Below are 26,935 nucleotides of genomic sequence, written 5' to 3'. Positions count from 1 at the left end.
TTCTATTTTAATTTTAGGGAACAATCATCATACCATATAAGCAGAACACAGGCTCTAACAGCTTTGAAATCATTCCCATTTCTTTTACAGCTCCGTTTTTGACGCCTGAATAAAAGTCTGGATATTTAAACCGTTGCTTCACACCTTTTAACACCTACACTTTGTATCTTATCTATATGGTTAATTCAATTCATCTGAGAACAAGTTTTATGCCATTATGTTCTGTACTCACCTCTCACAGCATAACCATCCTTGACAGAAGCAGGGAAGGGTGGCAGGTTGTCTTTGGCATAAACGTCCTGAGCCAGGACTCGACCCATCCCATCTGTGGGAGAAGAAGAAGAACATGGGTGTGAGGAGAGGAGGAGGAGAAGCTGGGTGGAGGGTGGCCGAGGAGGGAGAGAGCGACAGCTGGAGGGAGACAGAGAGACAGCAACAGCGCATCTGATTCAGATGAAGATACAGAGGGGCATATGCGCCGGAGGTGTGTATATGTGTGTGTTTTAAAGGGAGACATAGTGTGACACCACGCATCAGGATCTCTGTGCATGACTCACCACCTGACCGGCACACACACACACGGACACACACACTCTCCTTTTCTATTTCAGCCAAACTGATTCACATACAACAAGTGGAGGCTTGCAAGTGTCCCCATCCAGATTTCTTAACCACTTCCACCAGACAGACAACTTAAAAAACACTTGTGTAGGAAGGACAGAGACTCTGCGCTGAGACAATAGCTCAGAGTGAGTGAGGGAAGGAAAGAAAGATGGGAAAAGACAGTGGGAGAGTGGGTGGAGGAGAAAAATCCTGGCACTAAAATACCTTAAGCTGCTGTGAGGCTATATATAGCATTTCTCAGAGCTTTTATGCTATGATTATGTGGGTGTTAATATGAAGATCTGAGCTTTGATATCAATGAGTTGAAGGGAAAAAAAAAATATGCATGAAGACATACAGACACCCACACACATGCATACAGCACATCAGCTTACTGGATGACAGTCATAACGAGCTGCTGTAAATAATGCATCTCAGCGGTAGAGGAAGACACACGTGCTTGTTGTCCAAGCCTTACATCTTTTTTAAGTCAGCAGCATTTTCATCTGAGATATTCTGGTGTATTTTGTTTCACGTTCCACTGCTCCTTCCAAGCCGCTGTTTAAACAGCTTGTTAAAACCGTGTGTTGAAGCAGAGTTGTGAATATAAATAGAACAGAGGTGATGTCTTGATGCTGAGGCAAAATACGCGTTTGATCAGATGCTTTGAAAAACATCACTTACAGCAGGGTCCAGGATTTAAGAGGGTTACATAATGGTCATTAAATCAAGGGATATGGTGACATCACTCGTCCAAATAATCTGCTACTAGAAACAAACTGGCACATTTTAGAAGACGGTAAAACTGTGATATAAAGTATGAATGCATGTGCACCTGCACATGATTACGTAATCAGTTTAAAAGAAAATAAATACCTTGAATCAGGCCAGATTGCATTTGAAAAAAAAGTGTGATTAGATTATAATTACATTGACAAGGATTTGTGAATACATTTGTTATTTAATGATTGTGTAAAGCAACAATAAATGTGTTCTGAGTTTGTCACATCATAGAAAGGTGTTGATAACCACTCAGCCAAATTTGAATGATTAAAACTAAGCTAAGTATCAAAAAAGAGATCTCAAAATAATGAAAAAGAGTCGTTTTCTCTGCTCTGAAATGCCGGGATTGTGTACTTCCCGTGAGTGTCCACTCCACCGTCTCAAACACCAGTACTACCTGAAAACCACCTGAAACATGGACGCTCCGTCCAGCAGCTTTATTGGACACGTCGAGAAATATTTGGGCCACCAGAGACCGGTGGCAGGATGTTTTAATGTTGTTAGAAGCTAAAGTGAACAGCTGGGCTGATTTGGACTGAGAGACTGTTAAGCACTGGACGCTACACTGGCATAAATAATATGGCACTGGTTACCACGGTTACGTGTCTCCAACCTGCAAGTAGGCTCTCAGGAAGTGACATGACACCAGCTGAGCAGTCGGTCTGGAAAAGATTCATCTTATTGTTTATTTAGACAGAAGTATGTTGGACGATTGCACACACTTAGGGTATGTCTTGCAGAGTATGTGATTTTAGAAGCAGCATCTGGCTTGTTTGTATTTACAGCAATCACAGTCGTCTTGGGCAGCACGAAGCCCAGGAGCCCTTGCAAAATAGTGCTGGAGGAACTTGTTGTGGTGGAACATTTGCACAAGGGGAGGTGAGCTGAGCCCTGCACAAAATGTCTATATCTCCAAAAAAAAGAAACGGAAGCAGCTGCTGGTTTGTTTAGGTTTGTAACATTAGCAACCAGGTTAGCGTGAGGGTAACATGCCATTTTCTGTGTGTAGGTTGCTAGCTTGGAGGTTGTTTCTCACAAAACAATGGGGACTTTGAAATCTGTAACATGCAGATAACTGAGGGAGAGGAGAAGCCTGAAATAGTTTGCCATTGGCAGCCTTATTCCTCCAGCCTACTTCCTGTGAGTAAGATCCTTATCCTCCACACTCATGATATGCAAAAGTACAGTATATACACCTAACACACTATGACATGGTGTATGCACACACACACACACACACACACACACACACACACACACACACACACACAAATACCCTATATTCAGCAGGGGAGCTGCTCCAGCTGTTGTCTCTCTAAATATTTCATCTCTCATATTCCATCTTCCTCTCCTCCTTTTCCCACTGTCCTCCTTCAAATCCTGCAATTCACTATCCTCTCTGAGGACACGAAACACCACTTTATATCTGGGAAAATCTGGGAAAAGAAAGTGTTCCTGCAGTACCACCACTGATCTAGACGTCATGTGTGCCACAGGCTTTTATTGTCCCCCAGTCCTTGCTACCCCATCTTCAGAGATGAATTAAAGAGTGTGTGTTTTCCCCTCTGGCCCTCAGCCTGGCTGTGTGTCACCCTCCAGTCTGCCAGAGGGCTCACTAGACCCGGAGTTGCTAAACTTAACTTGCATGTTTGTATCTATGTATGTCTGTTTAGACATGCAAACGCATAAAGCAAAATACAGCTACAAAGCTACAAAAACCTGCATTAAATTTGATCATATCAAGGTAAATTATTATAAAAACAAAAGCTGACAAAAAAAAGAACCTGCAAATCAAACTATTTTCAGAGACTGAAAATTACTGTGAATCTTAATTATTATGTGGCAAAGCTTTTTACAAACTGCTGCTTATTTACACATCCAACATAATCATTCATAAGGACTTGTTCAGGAGTAAAAAGTAATTAAAGCTGTGCTAATGGGTTTTAAAGTTTTGAACTTAAGAGTCAAAAACTCATCAGTTCAATAAATCAATCAGTTTGTCAGTGGGCGTGGTTTGACAGTGACCAGTCAATCGAATTTATCAAATTATCTAACTGACAATTTATCTTCTTTTTTTTAAATATCCGTACATTTTAAATGCCACAGACCTGTGAGAGGTATAAAGAGTTTAATGATGATAAATGATTAATGAAAACACCGAAAAGCTGCAGTTCAGCTCAGGTGCATTTACAGTATTTTTTAGAGTTTTGTCTCAAGGAAAAGCAGTGATTTTGTTGTTAAGGAATAAAGCTACAGTCACGTGATGGATAGCACTTTGTGTGCAAGGTTGATGGAGAAATTCCAAGCAGAACTCCCATTCTGCATCATGAGTGTGTCTCAACCCAAAAACACAATGAAGAGACTTGATAAAGGGCCAGAATGCCACAACAGTAAATGTAAATGACACATGGGTCATTAGGAAAGGTTTGTTTGTCGTGTCTGTGCCTTTGTAGACAAGTAATGGCGTGTGTGTGTGTGTGTGTGTGTGTGTGTGTGTGTGTGTGTGTGTGTGTGTGTGTGTGTGTGTGTGTGTGTGTGTGTGTGTGTGCATTTGACTGTGTGTGTGTGACTGACACTGTGGGATGCACACAGAGACTGCTGATTCAGTGAGGTGTCCAGCTGTGGACAGAGAGTGTTTACATGCTGTCATATGAACTTAGCGAGCGCATGTCGCTACGTCGATCTGAAAGTTGTGACACCTCATCATCCCAGCATGCTCAGGGGCTGATGTCAGCACACATAATGGGAAGGTAAACCGGAGATGTCAAGGGGCCAGATGAACAGATTTAGGATGTGTGAAAAGAGTAAAACCAATCATCCATCCCTCCTCCTCCTCCTCACCTCTGTAGTTGATGATCTCAGTGCCCAGGACGGCGGTCATCTCCAGCACAGTGATGAAGGCCTTGTCCATGGAGGTGAGGGGAAAGGGGGACATGCGGTGCCTCCGGGCAACCTTGGTGATGTCCACTGCACTGTGACCTGGGAAGACATGAGATATTACATACACTGTCATGAAATGGTTGTCACAAAACCAAACCACATCACAAGACGCTCTGTGTGTGCTGCTGAAACAACCCTCTATCTTATTAGACACTTAAAATAAAAATGTTATTTCTTTACAGCTCAGCTTTTCTTCTGTCAGCTGCAGCGCTCTCCCTCAATACTGGACCAGTTTCAAATATTGCTGTCCTTATTAGTCACAAGGACACAAAAACAGAGGAAAATAGGCTCCAGGTTGAAAAATACCACAGTTACCCTTTAATATCGCCCAATATAGTCGACAATTTACTTGATAGTGGGAAGTAAATTGAAGCGTTGGATACTTAATCATTATTATTTCTGTCATCACTGGCAGGTGTAGTTTCCTGTTTCTGATTTCATCAAAAAAATTGCAGGCTGGGATTTTCAGTAAAAATCTGATTATTTTGTTGTATTCTAGTAGTTTTGAGAGTGCATAAATTTCTACATAGTATTTGGACACTGGCATGAAATAGCATAAAATAAATATAGTGCACGAGGCAGAGAACAAGGAGTGATTTCAGAGACCCAAGCTTCAAAATTGAAACCTAACCTCAGTCATAAAAACTTGAGTCCACTCACCCTTTTTAGCATTTTAATTCTTAATTTAGACAGTTTGAAAGTTGAGAGGGAGATAGAGGGGCGGGAGAGAAGAGAGAACTCTGCTGGGACTCAATCCCGAGACAGTGGAGGCAGAGAACTGAACCACTCAACCATCTCTGGAGACAAGACCAGTATTTTAAGAATTTTCTTTTTGGCTCAAGAAAAAAAAAAAAATCTACTGAGAAATTCAAACGGATCTGAGCTCACTGGGTCTGCTGCTGTCGCAGTAAAGGTCAAATGATCACACTTTATTTTACACTACATTAATAAAATGTATAAGCTGTACTTTGTATTAAATTAGACAAAAACTAGAAATGATGTGTTCTTTATTAGACAGTAAACAAACCTCTAAAATCTAAAAAGGGTCCAACAGTGGGTAAAAATGCACTTTAGTTTACAGTACAAATCTGTTGTGTCCCTAACTACCTTCTGATAAAGTCTAATAAGAGTCTAACAGGGTAAATAATACACTTTAGTTTACAGTACAGTTCTGTTGTAACATGTCCTTAATTACCCTCTAATAAACTAAATAATGCACTTTAGTATACGGTGCATTTCTGTCATAATGTGCTTCTAACTACCATCACATAAAGTCTAATAAGGATCTAACGTGGGAAATAATAAAACTTTAGTTTACAGTACAGTTCTGTTATAATGTGCCCCAATTAACCTCTAATAAAGTCTAATAAGGGTCTAATACAATCTAATATCTAATCTAGAATATATCATTTCTAGTTTTGTCTTATTTGATACAAAGTATGTTTTTTTTGTTTGTTTTATTAGTGCACTGTAAACTAAAGTGAGACTGGTCAAAATCCATAAACTCAGGACATGATATATAGGCACACATGCAAAACATACAATTATATAAATAAACACATGTCATTTAATGTGTTTCCACGTCACTGTCACTAAAATAACAGGATTAACACGATTTATTTTTTCAGTGCGTGCACGTATATATGTGCAATAACACAATTTAAACACCACGAGAAGGGATTGGCAAAGAAATATTCCTGTTTGTTTGCAGAAGCTGTGGAGCCCAGCTGGATGATAGAGGTGCTCGATAGCAGCCATGTTGGTCTAATAATACCTCTCTAATAATTCCAAAGGTAAAAGGAACAAAGCAAGGTGTAACTAATATGTAATCTGCTCTCTCTCTCCTCCTCTCTTTATCTCTCTCTGCCTCGCTCTGCCTCTGCCTCTCTGCCTCACAGCGAAGAATAGGCGCTGTGCTTTGATTTCCCTTGACCCAATTTCTCTCCTTTAAACATACACTTACGCTTCCACAGCATATTCTGATGCTTAACATGAGGCTTAACAACCTCTGGCAAAACATCACACACACACACACACACACACGCAAACGTGCAAGCGCAACACGGCAGCCACACACAGCCAAACACACAAACCATGCTCGCATTGTCACATTACATGCACATTTAAAATCTACACTCTCAGAAACAAGGATTCCAAAAATGGTCTTCCTGATGGGCTGAGGTTCTACCAAGAACCCTTTACTTCTGAAGAGCCCTTTTTTTTTTTTTGAAGGAAAGGTTCTTGGTAGAACCCTGTGGGCAAATTCTAGATGAAACCCATGGGATATAAAGGGGTGTCTTGACAGAACCACATGGGTGGGTTCCGAATGAAACACTTGGAATATAAATAACCTCTGGAAGAACCCCCTGGGTGGATCCCAGATAAAAAATCCTTGAAATATACAAAGTTGTTCTCAGTAGAATCACCCGGGTGGGTTTGAGATACAATCCTTGGGTTATAAAAGGGTTGAGTTCTACATGAGACCCTTGGAATATAAAAAGGGTTTCACTAGAACTCCCTGGGTGGGTTCTACATGAAAACCTTAGTTTATTAAAAGGGTCTTGGCAAAAACCCCTAGATGAGTTCTAAATGAAACCCCTGGAATATGAAAAGGTTCTTGGTAGAACCCCCTGGGTGGCTTCTACACAAAAACCTTGGGATATAAAAAGGGTTCTCAGTAGAAACCCTAGGTGGCTTCTTAATAAAACCCTTCCACCATAGAGGGATTCTCTGTAGAACACAGGCGGTTCTGGGTGAAACCTTTTACAGATGGTCCTAGGTATAAACTTTTATGCCGGGTTCTTGGAAGAACTCTCTGAAAGGGTTCCAAGTGGAACATCTATAAAAGGTTCCCCTGTGGAGTCAAACCAAAGAACCCTTTACGGTTCTAGTTAGCACCTTTATTTCTAACAGTGTGTTTTTGCATGTTTGAGAGCATACTTGGCGACGTACATGACACTCAGGAAGAAAAGACGGAGTGCTCTTGAACTGGAATCGTAGTACTCACTTGATCTTAGGATATTTTCTTTGCTGCTGCATCGTGACTGCACCTAAAGTTGGAGAGAGCGATTGGGGAGAGAAAGACGAAGGGCAAGAGGAAAGAAAGAGACAGAGAGAGAGAGATAGAGAGAGAGAGAGAGAGACAGAGAGAGAGAGAGAGAGAGAGAGAGAGAGAGAGAGAGCAGAGGTAGTGGTAATTTGAGATAAACCGGGCTGCTCTTTTGACATGCTTGAGATGAGAAGCTCTTTATACAACAGTCAGAAGCATTGGCAAGAGCCGTGTCACACTACACTGTGCACTTTGTCCTGCTGTTGTGGAGATGGCTGCATCTCCTGCATTGCCATTATCATCACTTACTGTACACTACATCATCATATCACACTGATAAATGCACTGACATGTCACATCACTATTAGATTAGAGCACTAGAGGGAATATATGGACAAAGGCAACAACATACAGAGTGACAATATTGTATCACAAGGTCATAACAAGATGTGTTAACTGTGCTAACATCAAATGTAGTGGAAATGTAGTGTCCAGTATAGATATAGAAGTGGCTGTTCAGATGTGGTGCAGGACGGTAAGATTTCTCTGGAAATCGCTGATGCTGCGTCGTAGCTGCACTAGCGCTTAAAGACTACCAGTAAACTATGGCAAGGTGGGGAGGAGAGCAGAGTGGGTTAAAACTGGGCCGAGCTTCCCAAAACCATCTGGAGACCACAGTTAACTGTTGGATATGGTAAGTGAACGGACTTGAAAGTGGTGCCAACTTAATTATCTTTGCTAAATGAATTGAAACAGTACAACAAAAGGAAACCAGTCACCACACTCACATGGAGGCTATTTTTCTCTGACATCACACTCAGGATGGGAAGCTCAAATGTGGTACTGCTGTGCTCCAGGTTATAAGTTGCTTAAAAATAGAGAATCTGACAATTCATTGCCATTTCACTGCTTCCTGATTTACCATCAGCTGAAAAGACAATAGATCTGGAGGGACATTGAGGCATATTTCAAGCTTAAACAACATATTTGATAAGCCAGTCACTAATGTTAGCATCCAACCACTTCCTGGCTAGTGCTACTGTTTGACCGTGTTACAATGCATATGCACAAATGCATAAATAAATTCTCCTGTGAAATGATAACAATTTGCTAGATTGTCTATGTTTATTATGTAACCTGGAGTACAACAGTACAACATTTGAGCTTCTCACACTGAGTGTGAGGTCAGATGAAAATGGCCGCCATTTGAATATGGTGAAAGTTTGGGAGAGTTACTAGCTTCCAGAGGTGTGGGCTCAAGTCACACGACTTGAACACGAGTCAGACTTAAGTCATAGATTTGACGACTTGCAACTCAACTCGGAATTAATTATGAATGACCTGTCACTTCACTTGGACTTGAGCGCTTTGACTTAAAAATACTTGATATCTTCTGCTAAACCCAGAAATTAAAATGTTACGTTTCATCAAGTAATGTTAACACTATTTGTTCTCAACAACGCTTCAATCAATCCTCAGATTCACTTTGTTTGAACCAATCTGGAAGCATCCAATCAAGTTGCAGGAGAGATCCATGAAGAACAAAGATTATGGTACTGAGCTCCACTAGAAAAAAAAATAAAGTCAAAGCTAATACCAACATATTTAGCTCTCTATTGCTTAGCTAGCATTAGCTTAACAGCTAAGTAACTTGAAATCAAACAGGCTGGAAACTCAGTGTTATGATAAGGATTAGTTCAGGACTCAAACTCAAAGTTTAGAATTTGGAACTTGACTTGGGACTTGAGTGCAAAGACTTAAAACTTACTTGTGACTTGCAAAACAGTGACTTGGTCCCACCTCTGGTAGCTTCTATCTCGTGTTAGAACTACTCAAAATAAAGCCCCACTTTCCCATGTGTCCTGTTCCTTTTTGCGAATGACAAAAAAAAAGGACATTGATACTTTCCATCTCTGGAGTTGTTGAAATGGAGGTAGTTAAAGGATGTGTCCCAATTCCAAAACATACTGATAGTGTGAAGTTAAGTATGTTCCATACATTATCACACAGTAGTATAATGTTTCTATAAATATAAGAGATCAATGTAGTTTTCCATTTTGTACAAACAGAAACTGATGCAATAGGTACATCGATCAAACTGCTATTTGGAATGCCACCTCCGATTAAATCTCACAAAACTGAAGCATCTTGTCTTATCAAAGATATTTCTTTTCTCGACAAAACCATCTCATTTCAAAAGCCCACCTAACAACATTTTCTTTAGCTTTCAGCCTTTATCAGACGGTCGTCATCTGAGGATGGAGTTTGCTCAGTTGTCATGGAGAGGGATCTATTGACGTGCAAACTCATTAGCTGTTGGAGCTGTTACGTCAAACTACTGTTTCTCCAGAACGAGCTTAACTTTTGTGACCTTCCTGGAGCCATTTTTCCTCTTTTCTTGTGCAATGCATTGTGGGAAAACATCAACATTACCCTCTTTAATCATGCATATTTGGGTACACTATGGTACATACTCAAAACCTGCTTTGAAATTATTAGTATGTAGAATGGAATTGGGACACAACAAGATTGAAGAACAACACCCCCATCTTGTATACTATTATAAAGCAAATCTTATAAAACTTATAATTAATTTGTATATAATTTAAAGTGCAATGCAGATAATAAGTGGCAAACGAAAGCAAAAACAAAAAGAGCCCTACATAGAAGATAAGTGGTACATGGATATACCAGTGGTCCCTTGTTTTTCCTCACCACTGCTGTTAGGAGCTGCCAGCCTCTTGGTGATCATGCTGTTTGTTCATGGTATTTATAGAAAACTAACATAGCTCTGGTGCTTTGATGCTACAGATGCAACACGGCACTTTTAAAAACTCTTTGTAAAGAGGATGCTGTGTTACAGTATGGACATGCTTTTGGGAAGCTCAGCCTCGAGGAATGACTGGATAAGGGAGGGAGAATCACAAGTTAAAACTTATCCAGCTACAAGATTGGCACATAATAATAGTATTCCTTTATATAACTACAGTACACAAATATAGTTCTGGGTGCAGTGAAAACATATAAATCTAGCCAAAATCAATTCAGATGCCAAATTTCAGGGCAGTTATTTAAATGTATGTGTCTGTTTGCTTTAAAAAGGGTATTTCGGCCAATTGATGCTTCATAAACACGGCCCCTTTTTGCTCTGTGCTCCAATAACAGCTGAGCGAGCTTGGTACCCGGTAGAACCTCAGTCAACTCTCTTCTTTTATGCTTCCTGTTCTTATGGTGCGTTCCATTTACCTTAGAAGTCGATAGTTGGAGCCGGGAATGACCATAATGCATGTTCCTGTAGTCTACAACTCAGCTTGATGTCTATGTCTCTTAACATTTGCATTTTCCCTGGTGTCTGACTGTGTCTTTTTAATCTTTAGTCCTGTACTGTCCACTGTATTAAGTGTTTGACCATGTCTTTTTTATCTTTTCTTTTATACACTGTGACAAGTGTTTGATGACGTCTTTTTAATCTTTGTACACTACTCTCCACATTATGTATTTAGGATTATGTCCTTTTAACTTTCATATTGTCTTTTGTGCTGTCTGTCTTTTGACTGTATTGTTTTGTGAGCTATCTGTTGCTGTGTTGTGTTTGGCCTGCGAAACAACTGCCCTCTGGGATTGTGATAAAGTTGATGTTGAAGCTGAAGTCTGGAACACACCATTTGATATGCTACGTGCTATACAGTTAAGACATGTTTCTGGGGGATATGTAAAAGCAACATATAGTCACATTTTAAGTTTGCTAATGTCAGCAAAACACAAGCTGATTAACTGGTTGATCTACATTAATTGTCAGCTAGCTAGTTACATCTGATAGCTAATGTTAGCAAATGCTAGCTAATTAGCCAGCTAATGCTGCAATCCATTGTACTTGGAACTCGGGGGAAAAAAAGACCTCCAACACAAAAAGGTGCAGTGGAACAGTCATTTAAGTTGGAATTTTAAATCGGAAACAGTGCACACAGTGAACAGCCAATGGAGTTAACTTTTCATCGATTTTTACTATAGGAAATGTGTTTTGTAGTTGCCATTTCAATTGATTTGTGCCCAATAGTCATACTCTGGCAAGGTATGAAGCAATCGGAACTAGTGTGACAACGCCCTTAGTGTGCCAGTCAGCTGCTGCAAATGCTTGTAAAGTTCAGAGACTTGCCATACAAACATGAGTTTGCTGTGGACCTCCATGTTTCCCCGATCAGATGCAGTTGGACGCAATTAAGATTGGAAATTGGTAATATCAACTTGGAACTATCGACTTTTGACTTGCAATGGATTGCAGCATAATATAGACCAATAATTAGCTAGCTAGAGTTTTGCTAACTTTAGCTAACTTAAGAAAGCTGGCTGAGGTTCTGCTGGGTACCACGCTTGCTCAACTGTTACTGGAGCACAGAGTGAAAAGGGGCGGGGCTTAGGAAGGGTCACTAGGGATGTGTCTAGAAGGGAACCGCAGACCGGTGAAAAACTCTCATGAAAGTGATCATTTGACCCTAACCGAGTGTTTTCTGTCCCTGTACCTGCACAGATCTTTACCACAGTGTTATTACATTATAAAACAACAATAGCATCCAAGTTTCACAAATCTAGGGTTTCCTTCTACACACAACTGGTCAATTTTTGGGTTTGATTTGGATTTGAGGGTATTTTTAGCTCTCCATTTCTTCCTGCATACTCACTGGCCTGGTCTATCTACCTTTATTCAGATGTGTTGACTGACATCACTGATTCTGTTTTGTTCTGTCTGACCTATCCTGCTTTCCTTTGTTGTACCTGCTCCATCTCAATAACCTCTGTGTAACCTGGAGTTATCACATTAGCTGGGTGTGGGCAGTGTGTGGTGTATGGAGAACCAAAACACCGATGGTGAAGGTGAAGGTCTCTTTACCCACCCACCCCGTTCTCCCTCTTCCCCTCCCTCACCGCCATCATAACTGGGCTAATACTGTGACACCACTGGGCACCAAACAGCCAAGGTGAGAGGGTGGGAGATGGGAGGTGGGGCAAGGTGGGTGGGATGGTGGAGGAGGAGGAGGAGGAGGAGGGATGGAGAGACAGAGAGATAGAAAAAGACAGGTAGGTAGACAGAGAGGGTGGAAGGATGGTGGATCAGCATGACGTGGTCCCACAGCCCGGAAAAGAAAAGAAACAAACAAAAACAGGAAGCACGGACTCGACAGACTTCACTAAACTACAGAGCCGAGACATAGCAGAAAGGAGGGAAAACAGGAAGAAAATAACAAAAACAAGAAAGACCACTAGAGCGGCCTGATGGCATCTACTTAACAGACATCCAGCACACCAGACATAGCTACTGAAAGCAGAGCATGTTAAACCGGAACAGACAGAAACAGAGATCGACAGACAGATGGAGGAGAAAGAGAAAGAGGGACAGACAGAGAAAGTGAACAAGAAGAAGACAGAAAAGTGTGCGTGGGAGACGGAGAAAAGAAGAATCCTAACAGACCGGACAGAGAAAAAGTGAGATAGAGTGAACGACAGACAGAAAGACCAGTGGCAACAGACAGATAGAAGGACATACAGAGAAAGAGCAAGAGCTAGAGAGATAGCTAGGCAAGCGAGAGGGAGGAAGGAAGGGGGGGGGCACAGAGCGGGGCGTTTGTTTTGCGCGCTCCTCGGAGGAGGGTGAGGGAAAGGCAAAGGGTGGGGGCGGGATAGTTACTCGAGAGCTGAAGGTCCTCCTGCGATCATCTTTAAGCCCCTCCAACCTACACTGGAGCTAGTGGAGATAAAGCATCGAATCACAGGCATCAGTGCATCTGTCCCAGCAACCACAACAACTACAGACAGACATACAAGACAGACAAGACAAAGAGACAGACGGACGAAAGGACAAACAGACAGACAGACAGGCATCCACTACAACAAGCAACCCTAGCAGGAGGAGGGAGAGAAGCAGCAAGGAGAGAACCGAGATAGATAAAAAGAAAGAGAAAGATAGAGAGAAAAGTGTAATGGGCTTTCAGGTGGCAGAATACACCCTGCGGCAGCCATACTGGAGGTCCTTTAAACAGCTAATGACATTCTGAATTATACAACGTACAAAAATATTCTGTCACAGAGACTAATTTCTGAGCTGTGTTTGATTTAGAAGTAATAATCTGACTAATGGTCTAAAAGTCTAATTCAGTATTGAGATAACGATAATTATCTGGGCCTTATTGCGGAAACTTCATGACTTGCAGATTCTGAACTGTTTGGTAACCATGGTAATCATGGCAATGGTAATTTACCCTTCCTAACTTCCACCCCTTTTTGTTCTGTTCTCCAGTGATGGTTGAGCAAACCGCGGTCAACTTTCTCCTTTTCCTATGAAAGCGACATTTAGGGTCACATCTTAAGTTAGCTAACGTTAGCAAAGCTCTAGTTAACTAGCTAGCTAATGTTGGCAAAATGCTAGATAATTAGCAACCTAAAGATTGATGCAGATTAGCTAGCTAGTTAGCTATAATTTTGCTAACATTAGCTAATTTAAAATGTGAGTGTATGTTGCTCATACCCCAGCAGTGTCATTTAACCATCTAAAAAATGTGGCTTTCTTTTAAACATAGCTGAGTCTAGCACCTAACATGTCTAAGTACAGGAAACAGGAAAATGAGAAAGTTGACTGAGGTACCAAGCTTGCTCAACTGTAAAAGGGATGAGACTTAGGCAGGGTCAGTTAGACTTAGGACATGATTTAGGAAAAGAAAACAAAGCAAAAAAATTATAGATGAACAATTCCTAATGATCCTACCGTAACCTAAGATAGTGATGTGTATTACACAAGTATTCTCACTTCCCACAATTTTAAATTAAGTCTTCTAACTAGGATAACTGTTAAACTAACTGTCACCTTTTCACCTGTAGCCACAGTAGCAGCTAACTAGCAACTAAACTAGCAAATAGTAACGTTACAAACAGTGGCTAATGACAGTCTTACCAACACTACCGCTGGTTAGATTACCAAGGAAAGTAAAGTTAGTTTCCCTGTAGTTAACACCAAGCTAACAGTAGCTAACAGTATTGCTAGCTAACTAACACTACAGGTAGTTAACCAAGGAAACTAGAGCTAATTTCCTTGGAAAACCACTGCTAGTGTTAGTTAGCAGTAGCTAACATAGTTTTAGCTAAATTTTTAATCTGTGTGGCTGCATTTTTATTGCTTTTACACTGTGGATGCTTGATATGGTGACTGCGTCTGGTATTTTAGCCCACCAAGTAGGTGTTATTGTAAATTTCCCAAAAATAATATCTTTAGCTTTCTCTACAGATTTAACACCTCTAACTCACCTGTCTGAATTTATGCATCCATTGCTGGTGTTGTTCCATATTTTGTTGTTTCAATCATAAAAAAACAACAACAGTTACAAAGTTGTTTAGCTGTGTGAGATACAAATTGATAACTGATGTTGGATTGATTGGATTGTTTCCTAACCCCGAGGTAAAATAGGATGCAGTAAGATAAGATAGGATTCCTAAAGTTAGTTCTTCTGTAATACCAAATAGGGAAAAATCCTGTCTTCAACTTAAAATAGTAAGTTTCTGTATATATCTAGGTATATTTTTTACAGTCAACAAATCCCATGAAACATCAACACTGAATTGATGCTACTAATGTGCAGCCAAAGCCTGATATAGATTATTACCCTGTACCATAGAGCTCCACTGTTGTCCAAAACCTTTAAAAACCACATCAGTGAGCCACATTGTTGTGTGTTCATGTCCCTTCATTTTCATGAACACACACACAACTGTATTTTTATTCTAATTCAATCCTCCTGCTATAAATACTCACAAGCAAACCAAATGTGCATCAATTCAAAATAGTTCCCAACAAATAGTAATATGCTGGGGACTATTTGCTTTCGGTTGAGTAGATGTTTTGAAAAACTACAGTGACAACGTTTTAGGAAACTACTTAGCCTTTTTGTAAAAACGAACTTTCATATTTGTGACCCACTTTTAAAGATTTATGAAGTCAGCAGGAAATAATGGACTTTGGGCTGAGTGCCACAGACAGGGTAGAGAATTATGGAAGCCCATTTCTGCCAATGTGATGAAAAAAAAGATCCTGCAAATGAGTGAGTCAGTCCTTCTAGAAATAATGACTTAGTATCACAAAAATAATGACTAAGTATCTTCAAAATATTGAGAAATGTTCTCAAAATAATGACTTAGTCATACTAAGTCATTATTTCGAGAAAGCTTATCATTATAATTAGAGTTTTTTTTTTTCATCACATTGTTGTGTGATGAACAGTAACTGTTTCAGCCTGCAAATGTCAATTTTAAAGTTGGTAGTGCACGGGTTGTCATGTAGATGGACTGACCAAGTACATATTTCAGTTTACTTAAATTAAAATTTTAATTTTTTTATCTGAACACTAACTAATACATTTATTAGATGCAATGCAGCAGCTCGTAGTTGTATAATAATGTTGAAGTTGCTTTGCTTCAATAAAAAAGCTGGCTAACAGAACCAAAGGGTAGCTGTTCATTTATTCTTCTCAACCTGTAACTCCTTTGCATTTGAGTAGAGACAAAATCCAGCAGGACAAGAACTACAGAACTCTTCACAACACTATGAAAATTGATCTAAATGAGTCACATGTGCGCTATACTCGTTATTTCTGTCATATGTTTGTATACAGCCCATTTCCAGTGGACCTCCATGATGGCACCAGCTGTGGTTGCTATGGAGACTTGTGCCACAACTGCACACCCTCATATATATGTATGTATATATATATATATATATATATAAAATTTATTTATTTATATGTATATCGAGAGAGAGAGGGAGAGGTTTGATGGAAAAAAGACAGAAAAAAAGACAAAGGTGGGGATTAAGAGAGCTAAATACAGCTACAGCAAGACACAGATCAAACTTGCAGACATTAAAAAGCACATATGACAACTAACGATCGACAGCTAGGACATTTTTTCGTACAAGGTGTGCCTTTGCTATAAAAGAACTGCAAAAGACATCTACAAAATAAAAAATAAATTAACAAAATGACATGATTAACGCACAACAATTACATCAGAATCTCACTACCTAGCTGGTCTCTTTAAACACACAGACAAAACCACAAGAATCACAACTTTCTAATCCAGTTTGTATCATTAATCTGTCCTGCAGTAGATATAAAGTCACCGTAAACTAAGAAACAGCTAAAAAACCTTGATGCAGTGTGGAGTGATGACACTAAGACTGACACGAGTGGAAAACAAGACCTCAGTTATGGCAAAAAATAGCTAAGTAGAAAAGATCATACCATCAGAGAGCCATGGGGAGGGAAAAAAGGGGGGGACAGTTTGCATATGGAGATGAACACAGTGGAAAAGCTACAGGGAGGTGGCAGGGGGGTGTGAATCAGGAGGGTGGAGAATGAGTGCAGAAGCAGATGTTGACGTATAGTAGGGGAGGGGGGGAGGCAAAAAAAAGGCAGACTTTCCAAACAAACACTCTCACACTCATTTCTAATCTACCCTCTGCTGCAATCCCCCCGTTAACTTGTGACCAAGTGAGAGAAGAGAATGAGCTCATATGAGGGATGCAAATGTTAACACACACACACACACACCTCATACACACAAACTTCCTTAATAAGCAAAAATAGACTAAACAAAATAGAAATAAAGTAACTGAAAGCGATTGTCTGAGTGTGTGTGTGAGGGATTTGGCTGGACACCTCTACTACACACACACAGAAATAAAAGAAACTCTAATCACTCTACACGCCAACTCTGTCGTCGCCACGGAAACAGCCTGACGACAAGTTGTCATGGAGATCTGCCAGGGAGATCAATGGGATGGGGAGCGGGTGGCGGCGGTGGTAGTGGTGGTGGTGGTGGTGGCGTCTACGGACACAGAATCGTGGCCAGGTCAGCGAGACACGTGGCTCTGGGGGGCTTGCAGGGGAAATCGATGTGGCCAATAACCAGCCGGCTGAGGAGACGCTTCAGGAAATGATGGGATGCAACCGCGGCAGAGCTGAGCTCAGCACAAAACAAAGGAGCTGTCAGACGAATTATGCAAAACGGGGGAGATTTATCCGTCCGCCGTGAGCAAAGGGAGAGAGGGCTGTGACAGGGCAGGGATGGGAGGCTTGTTTCAACTGGCTTCAACCGCCTCGCCCCACGGGACGGGGGCAGAGGGATGGAGCAGAGGACAAAACGCTGGAGTGATAGCGACAAGAGTGGGTAGAGGGCAGGACAAAATGCTACTGTGGCAATCCAGAGCCAAGCCCTCGTCCCTGGGGAGTGGAGACAAGAGCCCGAGGGGGGGAAAGGACGGTGCAGAACAGTGAAGGCCTCTGCTCTCCACTGACTCCCGGCTTCTTTGGGCTTCCCAATCATCTGTTAACTCAGACACACGCTCGCGCTCAAATCCAGACGCACAGATACGCTCACGCACCCTGCAAAATCAAAACACTACAACATCTCCAGCCACCGATACACAGATCACATCAAAAGACCAGATGGGTGATGGATGAGAGAGAATGAGTGCTGGTGGAGATCTTGAGATAGAAAGAGAGAGGCGATGGGGAGGAATGTTGCTGACCACTAAAGGTGGTGATACACAGGGCAACTTCTAGAGCAACTTGATTGCTGCTTATTTGTTTTGGCTTTAAATTTAACTTTGGTTTTCTGCCCCTCGTATTGCCATGTGTATCACCACAATAACTCGAAAACCTACATCTGAATGATCTACATGCTACACACCTCCCCCTGTAGCAGTCTGTTATACAGGGAAGTGTCAAATGTGTGTTTGTGTTTGCAAAATCAACAATAAAAACCCCCATTTACACCTGGTAATAACATGTATCTGGATATGTTATCAGAGCTGGGTATTGATATCAGCTCACTGACCCTTTGTATTCATACCTGGTATCAATAAGCGTTCTGCTTATCTCTCACTTTGTGATCGGATCTCAGGATGTAAATTAGGTAGGACAAACACAGCATGTTCCAGGTCAGTGGAAGGGATGCTGCTGTATGGGAGGGGTCGTCTATAGCTTGATAAGGCAGGAAGAGGCCGAGTTAAAAGCTCTTGGGTGCATTTTTTTCTTAAAACATGAGTTCAGATCATGAAAACTGACTTCAGTTAGTGTAAAAAAGCATGGTATTCATGGTTGATATTCTTTTGTAATGATGCATTTCAGGGACTTTTAAAGCATTTTTCAAGGACTAGTTATTTTAAAATTACAGGCCAATAGGTGGCCTGGTAACTCAGTTGGTAGATTGTGTGTGTTTATTTCATGAAAGGGATGAAACTTTGACAGACCAATTTATCAGTTAATTAATATAAACCCAAATACTTTTTTGTTTTATGACTTTTTACTTTTCAAATCGTTAAATTATGCTAATATCACATTAATATGCACTCATGTGTTTATCATTTGCATACAAGTAGAAGCCATTTTTAGACCCAACAAATAAAGCCTGAACTTGTGTTTTCTTGCTTCATTGTGATCAATAAGTAAATAGCAGGTAATGGTCAGAGGCTTTTGTCACAATATTGTTTTCAAAGTCATTAATGTTGGAAAACATGTCATATGTAGGGCTGCCACTTATGATTATTTCCACTGTTGATTAATCTGATCAATTTTCACAATCAATCGATTAATTTTTTGGTTTATAAAATGTCAGAAATGGTGAAAACTGTCGATCACTGTTTGTCTTGTTTTGTACACAACCCAAACACAAACAATTAACTGTCAGAGAAGTGAAAAAACTGAACATATTCACATTTCAGTGGGTGGAATAGTTATCGATTAATCGTTGTAGTTATTAGTTGTATGTGCTGAAAAACATGCTCTATCGTACTTTTTGCGATAATATACCTCATTAAATGAAAATGCGGAGAGATTCCAGTGGGCTAAATCAGTTAAGGACCTCTGTTCTGTATGTTAAATCCAAGCACTTTGAAAGTCTTGAATTAAAAAAAAAAACCAAGCACTTTCAAGTACTTTCCAGACCTATGGTAACCTCAGGTATTATTTATTTGGAGTTCACCACTTACAAACCTCAGCTAATCTGTTTCATCAGGACTGTGTGGTTTTATCGACACTGCTAGAAACAGACATGAGGTAAAACAACCTCACAGCTGACGCCAGTCAAATATTCCTAAATCTCTATGGGTGCATGGAAGTAAACATAATCTTTTTCTAGCTCAGCCCTGCTTGCCCTGGTCTAATGAAAAAAGTAATGAAAATACAGCAAGGACAAAAATCTCTAATGTAAAATAAAACGGTTTCTAAAATTTGCTTAAAAAATGATGCAGACATGTATGACGCACTCTCTTGTAGTTTGAAGACTTTCAAAAGTGGCCTGGACAATCTGCTCCAGCTTATTCCAGTTCCAGCAATGTCTCAGATATCCAGATGTTTTATACCACATGTAAATGGGGTGTGTGGGGTTTACACTAACTTACACAACATCACCCTGTTTTGATTTTGTGATATCTTCACTTGTCTGGATTTTTAACTTTTGATATCTCTCACTACATCTTAACATAAGCCACCATATACTGTGTATATTGATTATGGAGTATCAGCAAAGACAATAACTAGGTTTGCTAACCTGCTACATGCTATAAGAAGAGGTTGCCTGTTGTGATCTCGTCTAACATGTTCTGTGTGCCTCCCTGCCTGTGTGCACCTGTGTTGGTGTGTGTCTCTAGTGTGCTGAGGTGCTATGTGGGATGCCAGTGGCCTGCATGCCGGTAGATAAGAGTTTGGTAGAAGGTTAGCGGGTTTACCTGGTCCAAGGTAGAGTACCTTGACTTGAGCGTGATGACCTCATCCAGGTGAGCCCTGAATTCTCTCCGTGAGGCCTGGGGGAAGCCACAGGATAGTCACTCACCTTCATGCCACGCACACGCTCACACAGGTGCAGGCAAACAGGCATGCATTCTGCCCACTCTGATCAACACAACATATCAGTTAGTGGTGCTTTTTAAGAACACAGTTGCTCACACACACACACACACACACACACACACACACACACTCACACTCAGAGTCACCTCAGTTTGCACACAAATGCACCAAAAGCACACACACACACACGCAACACACATGCCAGAACTAAGCCAGTACTAACCTGACACACACTCTGCAATCGGACCAAAGGAAATTTGAAAATAAAAAGATGTGGCAAAGGACTCACTAGAGAACACTAACCACCAATGACACAAGAAAACCAAAGATGGATGAAGAACAGAATCAGTTCAGTTCCAGTGGACACGTCCCTCGATCAGTGTGAGTGCAAGTGGGAGTTAAAAAGTGAATCTGAGTGAGTGCTTGACCCCTGGCTGTACCCGAGGCCTCTGTCTGACAACGTGCGAGCAGCTGGGAGGAGAAATACAGTTTACAGGTGATGGTACTACAGTAAACCAGTTACACTGACCTGTTTGGTTTAAAACATTAAATCATGTCACTGCAGTAAGAGCACAGTAACTGGATTACAGTTACTCTCAGGAAAAGAGGCAAAGATCGGACTTTAATGCCATATTTTTGCAATTGTGTATTCAATCTAATGAGGTAGACTTAGCTATTTTAAAACGTATGTGATGGCACTGAATATAAAGCCTGACAGATACTGTTATTTTTGTTTTAAACCTGAATGCAATAATATTTTTTACAGAGGATCTCTTAAATTAAGTTATCAAAGGACTGTGACCCAGATACACTATGTGCTGAGCAGCACATATTACAGGTGAAAAAACACAAACAGCAAATATATTAATTATTAATTAAATGAATATAAAAAAAAAACTAAAAGCAACAACACAAATTCTACAAAAATACATCAAAATGAAAAAAAGATAAAGATGGAAAATATAAAAATGAAGCCTATAAAACTTGAAAATAAAAATCCAAATCATAATAAACTTGACTGAACCACTGAACTGGGCAGGACAGCATCATAAACACATGAATTTCTAAATGTCCTTAAAAATACTGTACAACGTGTTTGACATCTCTATACTGCAATTCATCATTTCTCAAAGGAATAATTTGGATTTTTTTAATGTTTGGGTGTATGAGATACTTATTGATAGTCAGTGTATTAAACACAGTAAATGATCATCAGAATGCAAAATCATCTGTGATTCGTGATTTTGAAAACCTTTAAAAAAAAATCTTCTTATGCCTCCTCGCCTGTGACAGCTGTGGCAACAGACCTTATGTTTTCAGGTCAACACATTCTTGTGATTGCGACATCTTAAGAACGCCTGGTTAACGGCGGTTAAAGATCAAGGTCACTATGACCTCATGTCCGTCCCGTTTTCGTGAAGGTGATATCTCATGAACGCACGGAGGGAATTTCTTCTTGGTACAAACGTCCACTTGGACTCAAGGATGAACTGGTCTCCCGCTGCCTTGAACGGTTAGTTAGTTTGTGTTATTGTTTGACTTTGTTTAAAACGGACAGTTCAGATTCACAAAGTCACCCAGTAACACAAACTTTGGAGAGAGCAATAACTGTCTTTTATGTCAGTTCTTTTCCTGTTGGTTGTCTGATGGCACGGAAAAGCACTGAAAATAATATATCACTAAAATGATATAGATTTTTTAAGGTAGACCTTTTTTAGGTGGCTAAAATACCTTTTGCTGCTGACCCTGTCCACAGCAGTACATGACTTGGCTTCCATGCTGCGGCTTGTTTTACAGTACAGCGGATGATTAACTCATACAACCACGCTTCAAAAAATCCAAACTATCCTTTTAAGGCTGGCAAACGGTACTTTGCAATATCAATATACCATATGTGTGAGACAAAAGACAACAATTGGCTAAAATATTACTAAGTATTCTAAGTGTTGGTCAAGCTCTAACACATATTACAAGTAATGTGTCTACACTAATCAAATTATGGTAATATAACCTGTTTATCACAAGAGCAATAGACAGTTATTGCATTACAATTACATTTGGGAAAAGAGTTTTTTGTTCTCATTTTCCATTTAGAAAAAGGTAGCAAAATGATCACTAAGCTTATGTGATAGAAAATAAAATTAAACTGAACATTTCCTCCCACCACCTTTGAGATTATTGTTTTTAAGTCCTCTTTGCGAACTCTTTTCCAGATTTCATTACCGCACAATTACAGGTAATCAATGGATTCCGATATCGCATTGGACAAGTGTCAGCACTCTTCCATGCCCTTGCACTGAGGCCATGTCTTTATCACTTACAGATCAGAGTCTTTGGGCCTTGACCAGAGTAACAAGCACAGAGAGTGAGCTGCAAAGGCTTACGGCACATTTCCCGGGCCTTTTTTTTTGTCTTTTTACAAGCTGCTGTGTGTGTGTGAGTGTTAAAAGGAACTGAGGTGTGTACACAGAGGGAGAGAAACGCACTTTGTTTGTGCAAGCAATATCACTTTCATTCAAATACATAATTCAGGCATCTTTCAACTTCAATTCTGAGGTTGAAACGCAGTGGAGGAATATGCCAAGTGATGGAGGTTTGTTTATTTTGGAGTGTGAGTGTGAAAAAAAAAAAACAAGGCGAGGGTTAGATACAGTACGTGTACAGGACATTTTTTACTACAAGACAAAATCAGAGGAAAAAACATAACAAGACCACATCCACACCAAAACAGAGAGGAAGGAACAGAAAGGATTGTGGGTAGTGTGCTGAAAACCACAGAGAGACAGCAGGAGGGCAGCAGGCAGGACAACACAAGGGACAGGATAGGAAGGTTTAGGAAGGGAGGAAGCAGTCATGCCAGGCAGGAGGTAGGAAGAAGTGCGTTTGGAGAGGGAGGGAGTAGAAACCGATGCCATGGTGACGGCCGTAACGATGCATTAGAACCCATGCAGGAGTACCTCAGCAATGCTTAGGGTGGATGAACAGGAGGGGAGCCGCGCCTGGTGCCGCGAGAGAGAAGAGGAGGGGAGAAGAGAAGAGGGTTAACAGAGCCAAAGCCGGGTTGAGCAGGGGGACAGAGGCACACAGAGACTGGTGGCTGAAGCAGACAGCGCCCTCTGTCTTTCAGGAGGACATCTGCGTGACAGGTCTCTGTGTGACTGTCTCGGATGGGCCAAGGCAGCCAAGGGCATGACGGACAGGACAGGACAGGACAGGACAGGACAGGACAGGACAGGTCAGGACAGGACAGGTCAGGACAGGTCAGGACAGCAGGTAGGAGTTGCATGGGGTTTCACCCCTCCATCAGAACAACAGGAGAACAGGTTTCACAGCAAACATCACACATTTTGAACACTGTGTCAAATGCAGCTTAAATGTTTTAACTTGTTTGCCAGGTGTGGACATTCACGTGACCTGATGACTAAATCCACGTCCCACTGCTCTGAGAAGACACTTAGAGACAGCCCGTCCACGGAGTTGCAATTTTGCAATGGCAACAATTCACACAAATGACTTGGACTCAAGTGAAAAATACGAGTGTTGAAAATTACAGACAGAGATGCAACAACTTCCAACTTGGTTTGACTTTTGAAGTTGCACTAAGAACGGTAAGTCAAGCGTAATATTAACATAGTCAGTGAGCTAATTCTTCTCTAATCTTAGATTAACCACTAAGAACCTTTGTAAATCAATGAGGCTGGAAACTTACTGTTACATTATGACTTGTTTAGGACTCAAAATTTGACACTTCATTGGGACTTGAGTGCAAAAATGTGACTTACTTGTGACTTGTGATACCAAGAAGCAATGCGACATGCATCAGAATTATTTTTTAAAAAGGTGTTGTTAAATCAGGCATGTTAGGCTTCAAACAATACCGAAACACCAGTGAAAGCCTGGAGGGATTTTTTTTGGCAAATCGGCTTATCTTACAATGGGAGGAGGATCTTCCTGTTCAGTCCTTTCACAGAGACTGGACTGACTGGCAGCTAACTGTTAACAATGACAGCAGCCAGTTAATTATCTGAAGTTCACTATCAAGCTGATTGCTATTTTTGCTTGAAATGTCCATCCATAATTGCATCCTCAACATCACCGCTCAATAACTTTGTCATTTTCTTTCGCTAAACTCAACACGTCAAGCAAGGAAGTGCGGCGTCAAGGGTAAAGAGTGGTTTTTGAAAAGCAGTTACTGTACTAGAAACAATCAAATTGTTTCTAGTACAGCCTCTTTCTCCTTGTGGCTTGTGTTATATTTGACAAGAGACAACACAGAGATAATCTGTGCTTCAAGCCCCGACCTGATGTGTAATGCATCAATTTCTTACAGGTATTTATTACGGTTTCTACTGAAATAACATGCATTCAAATAACACCAGTGAAATCAACTGCAGTGTCACAGAGAAGCTGCAGTTTTCCGTTAGTATTTACCCTATGTTAGGTCACATCAATGGCTTTCAAGGACGCACAAATCCAAATCAATTGTAACTGATAAAGGATACAGACCTCAGTACAACACAACTCAGTAATCAATGCAAGTGTCAACGATTGATCCAAAACGTCTCCGACTTAATATCCTTTCTTCCAATCATGTAGACGTCTAACACAACATGTAAACCAGAAATCACAAGGGAAATAAAATGAGCCAGGAAACTGCAATGCAATTTCTTTCTAGTGCCCAAATGTATCACCTATTACTGCTCTGCTGGGGTCTGCTGGTTGGAGCATTTTCATTCATGCTGTGGTAAGACACTTTTAATAGCAACGCCTCCACCAAAAGGCACATGAAGACTTTTATTACCTACAGTAATGAGGCTACATTTCTGCCTTTTTTTTGAACAAGATATTTCTGGAAGTTGCCCACACGTTTTCCCTAAATTCTGATGGACAGATATCAGAGGCAATTATAATCTATAGCTGTTTATTTACTGATGGCAGTAGGAGTAGGAGTCATTCACGTCCAAGACGGGGGCTGTACAGCATTTCATTCATGCGTTTTGTTTTGGTTTTTTTTTTGTCAAAATATCAAAAAACAAACGACCACAACACAAACACGGCCATCTGTGTTGGCAGAGGTTTTTGCTGCTCCAAGAGCCGTTCCAGCTCCAACATGACATATCACTGGGAAATTCATTTAAAAATATCACATTCATTCCTGGCAAAAATAATGGCTGCTATGAAAGCCAAGCTCACTATGAGTTATTACTAAAGTCACCGGATAATTCCCGACCTTTCCTCATGAAACAGTAATATTTTAGATTCTGTAATAAATTGCCTTTTTAAAGTGGGGCTGTCAAGGAGATGAGCATCCCATCCCTCCTAATTGAAATGCTGTAGATTCACAGTAGCTGCCCTCATCAAACTCACCGCTCAGATAATGGACACTGGCAGGAAACCGCAGGAGGCTACAAATTGAAACTCAGGAGTGAACTGCACACGTATCTCTTAAATACTGTAGGAGCAAGGTAGCAGTCTGTTAGGAGAAAGCTGAACTTACCAATATCGAATGAACCTTTTTGTCCACTCCAGTCTAAGATATTTACTTTACAGTTGTCATGCAAGTGGCGAGTATTCTGAAACTAGCTAGTGCACTTGTAAAAGCACTAAGTTGGATGTTTTCAATTTCTACACATACTGAAATGGCCTCTTAATGCAAAACCTGGAAGAAAAATATTCTGTTAATTCCGTCATTACCTGACCAAATTAAATGCAAATTTTAAAGGACCAATGTGTAACAACTGTGCATCCAAAAATGAGTACTGCAGTCAATATGGAGAGTTAGAACCACAGATAGTACAGTAAATCCTCTTAAAAATTTAGTCTATGGTTGAAGCAAGTTGTCTCCCACCACCCTTTTCTAACCAGACTTCAGCTCAGGAAGGCTTGCAGGAACACTGCAGGAGTGCAAGACGAGTAACAAGCGACGCCTCCTCTGTAAACTGATCACCTGATTATAACTGTCAATTGTCTCTCAATGTGAAGCTAAGCATATAATCTTGAAAACAAAAGCCCACTGCTCTGAAAATACTCACTCTGGAGTTGGAGTTCAGTGACTGTCTGGATTCTGCCTGCCAGACTCCATTAACATACTGCTCAATTTAACTGGTACGAACATCTACTCCTTCTAAAAGATTCCTGATGATTTCCTGTGACTCATAAAGAACAAAACAATTTGTTTGGTTCTGGATTACAGCTGACCTCACTCTGTAGCTCAGTCATTAAAGGTGCCCTGTGTAGTTTTTTTTTTTTTAAATATAGTAAACAAAGTTTCTGTTTACATTCATTGTTTGTCACAAAAACTCACTGTGTGTCCTTGATGTCTAGCAAAGGTGTTGAGCGTGTTTTCCTCACAAAACATTTGCAAAGGCAGTTTATATATTGTTTACAGTCTTCTTCACCACTGCCTTTTGTTGGTGCATTACCACATCCTATAAATCAGATGAGTAGTGTGAACTGTTGTCAGGTATGTGTATTAGCAGTCGTCAAACACTCCACAGGGAACCATTAAAATAGATTATGAACACAAAACTGACATATATTTGAGAGTAAGGATTGCTCAAACACACTTTTCCCATTTTTTTTCCAATACAAAAACCACAAACCTGAATCCGATATTGTCTTTTCGCCTCTCATAAACAACTGACCTGTTGTATTGATGCACTTTGTTTAC

The 26,935-nt window shown here is 40.5% G+C and overlaps 1 protein-coding gene across 9 annotated transcripts in view; it reads right to left on the bottom strand.

Annotated features, from left to right (window-relative positions):
- The window catches only part of gphnb (gephyrin b), a 144,871-nt gene that overhangs the window by 15,701 nt on the left and 102,235 nt on the right, over positions 1 to 26,935 (bottom strand). For 3 of the 9 annotated variants that reach the window (XM_084737143.1, XM_084737140.1, XM_084737141.1), the window contains exons 9-14: positions 23,223 to 23,264; positions 20,145 to 20,219; positions 13,059 to 13,115; positions 7,334 to 7,376; positions 4,228 to 4,365; positions 233 to 325 (exon numbers count right to left, since the gene is read on the bottom strand). In XM_084737143.1, coding sequence (XP_084593269.1) covers positions 233 to 325; positions 4,228 to 4,365; positions 7,334 to 7,376; positions 13,059 to 13,115; positions 20,145 to 20,219; positions 23,223 to 23,264 — 448 coding nt within the window. The remainder of the gene's footprint in view (positions 1 to 232; positions 326 to 4,227; positions 4,366 to 7,333; positions 7,377 to 13,058; positions 13,116 to 20,144; positions 20,220 to 23,222; positions 23,265 to 26,935) is intronic. The other 6 variants (XM_084737147.1, XM_084737149.1, XM_084737148.1 and 3 more) reach the window with 3 other exon arrangements.

This window comes from Lutjanus erythropterus, chromosome 15 (genome assembly GCF_056507025.1).
Source record: "Lutjanus erythropterus isolate fLutEry1 chromosome 15, fLutEry1.hap2, whole genome shotgun sequence".
NCBI lineage: Eukaryota > Metazoa > Chordata > Actinopteri > Lutjaniformes > Lutjanidae > Lutjanus > Lutjanus erythropterus.
Note: the sequence above shows the minus strand (reverse complement) of the source record. Positions and strands in the feature narration are given on the sequence as shown.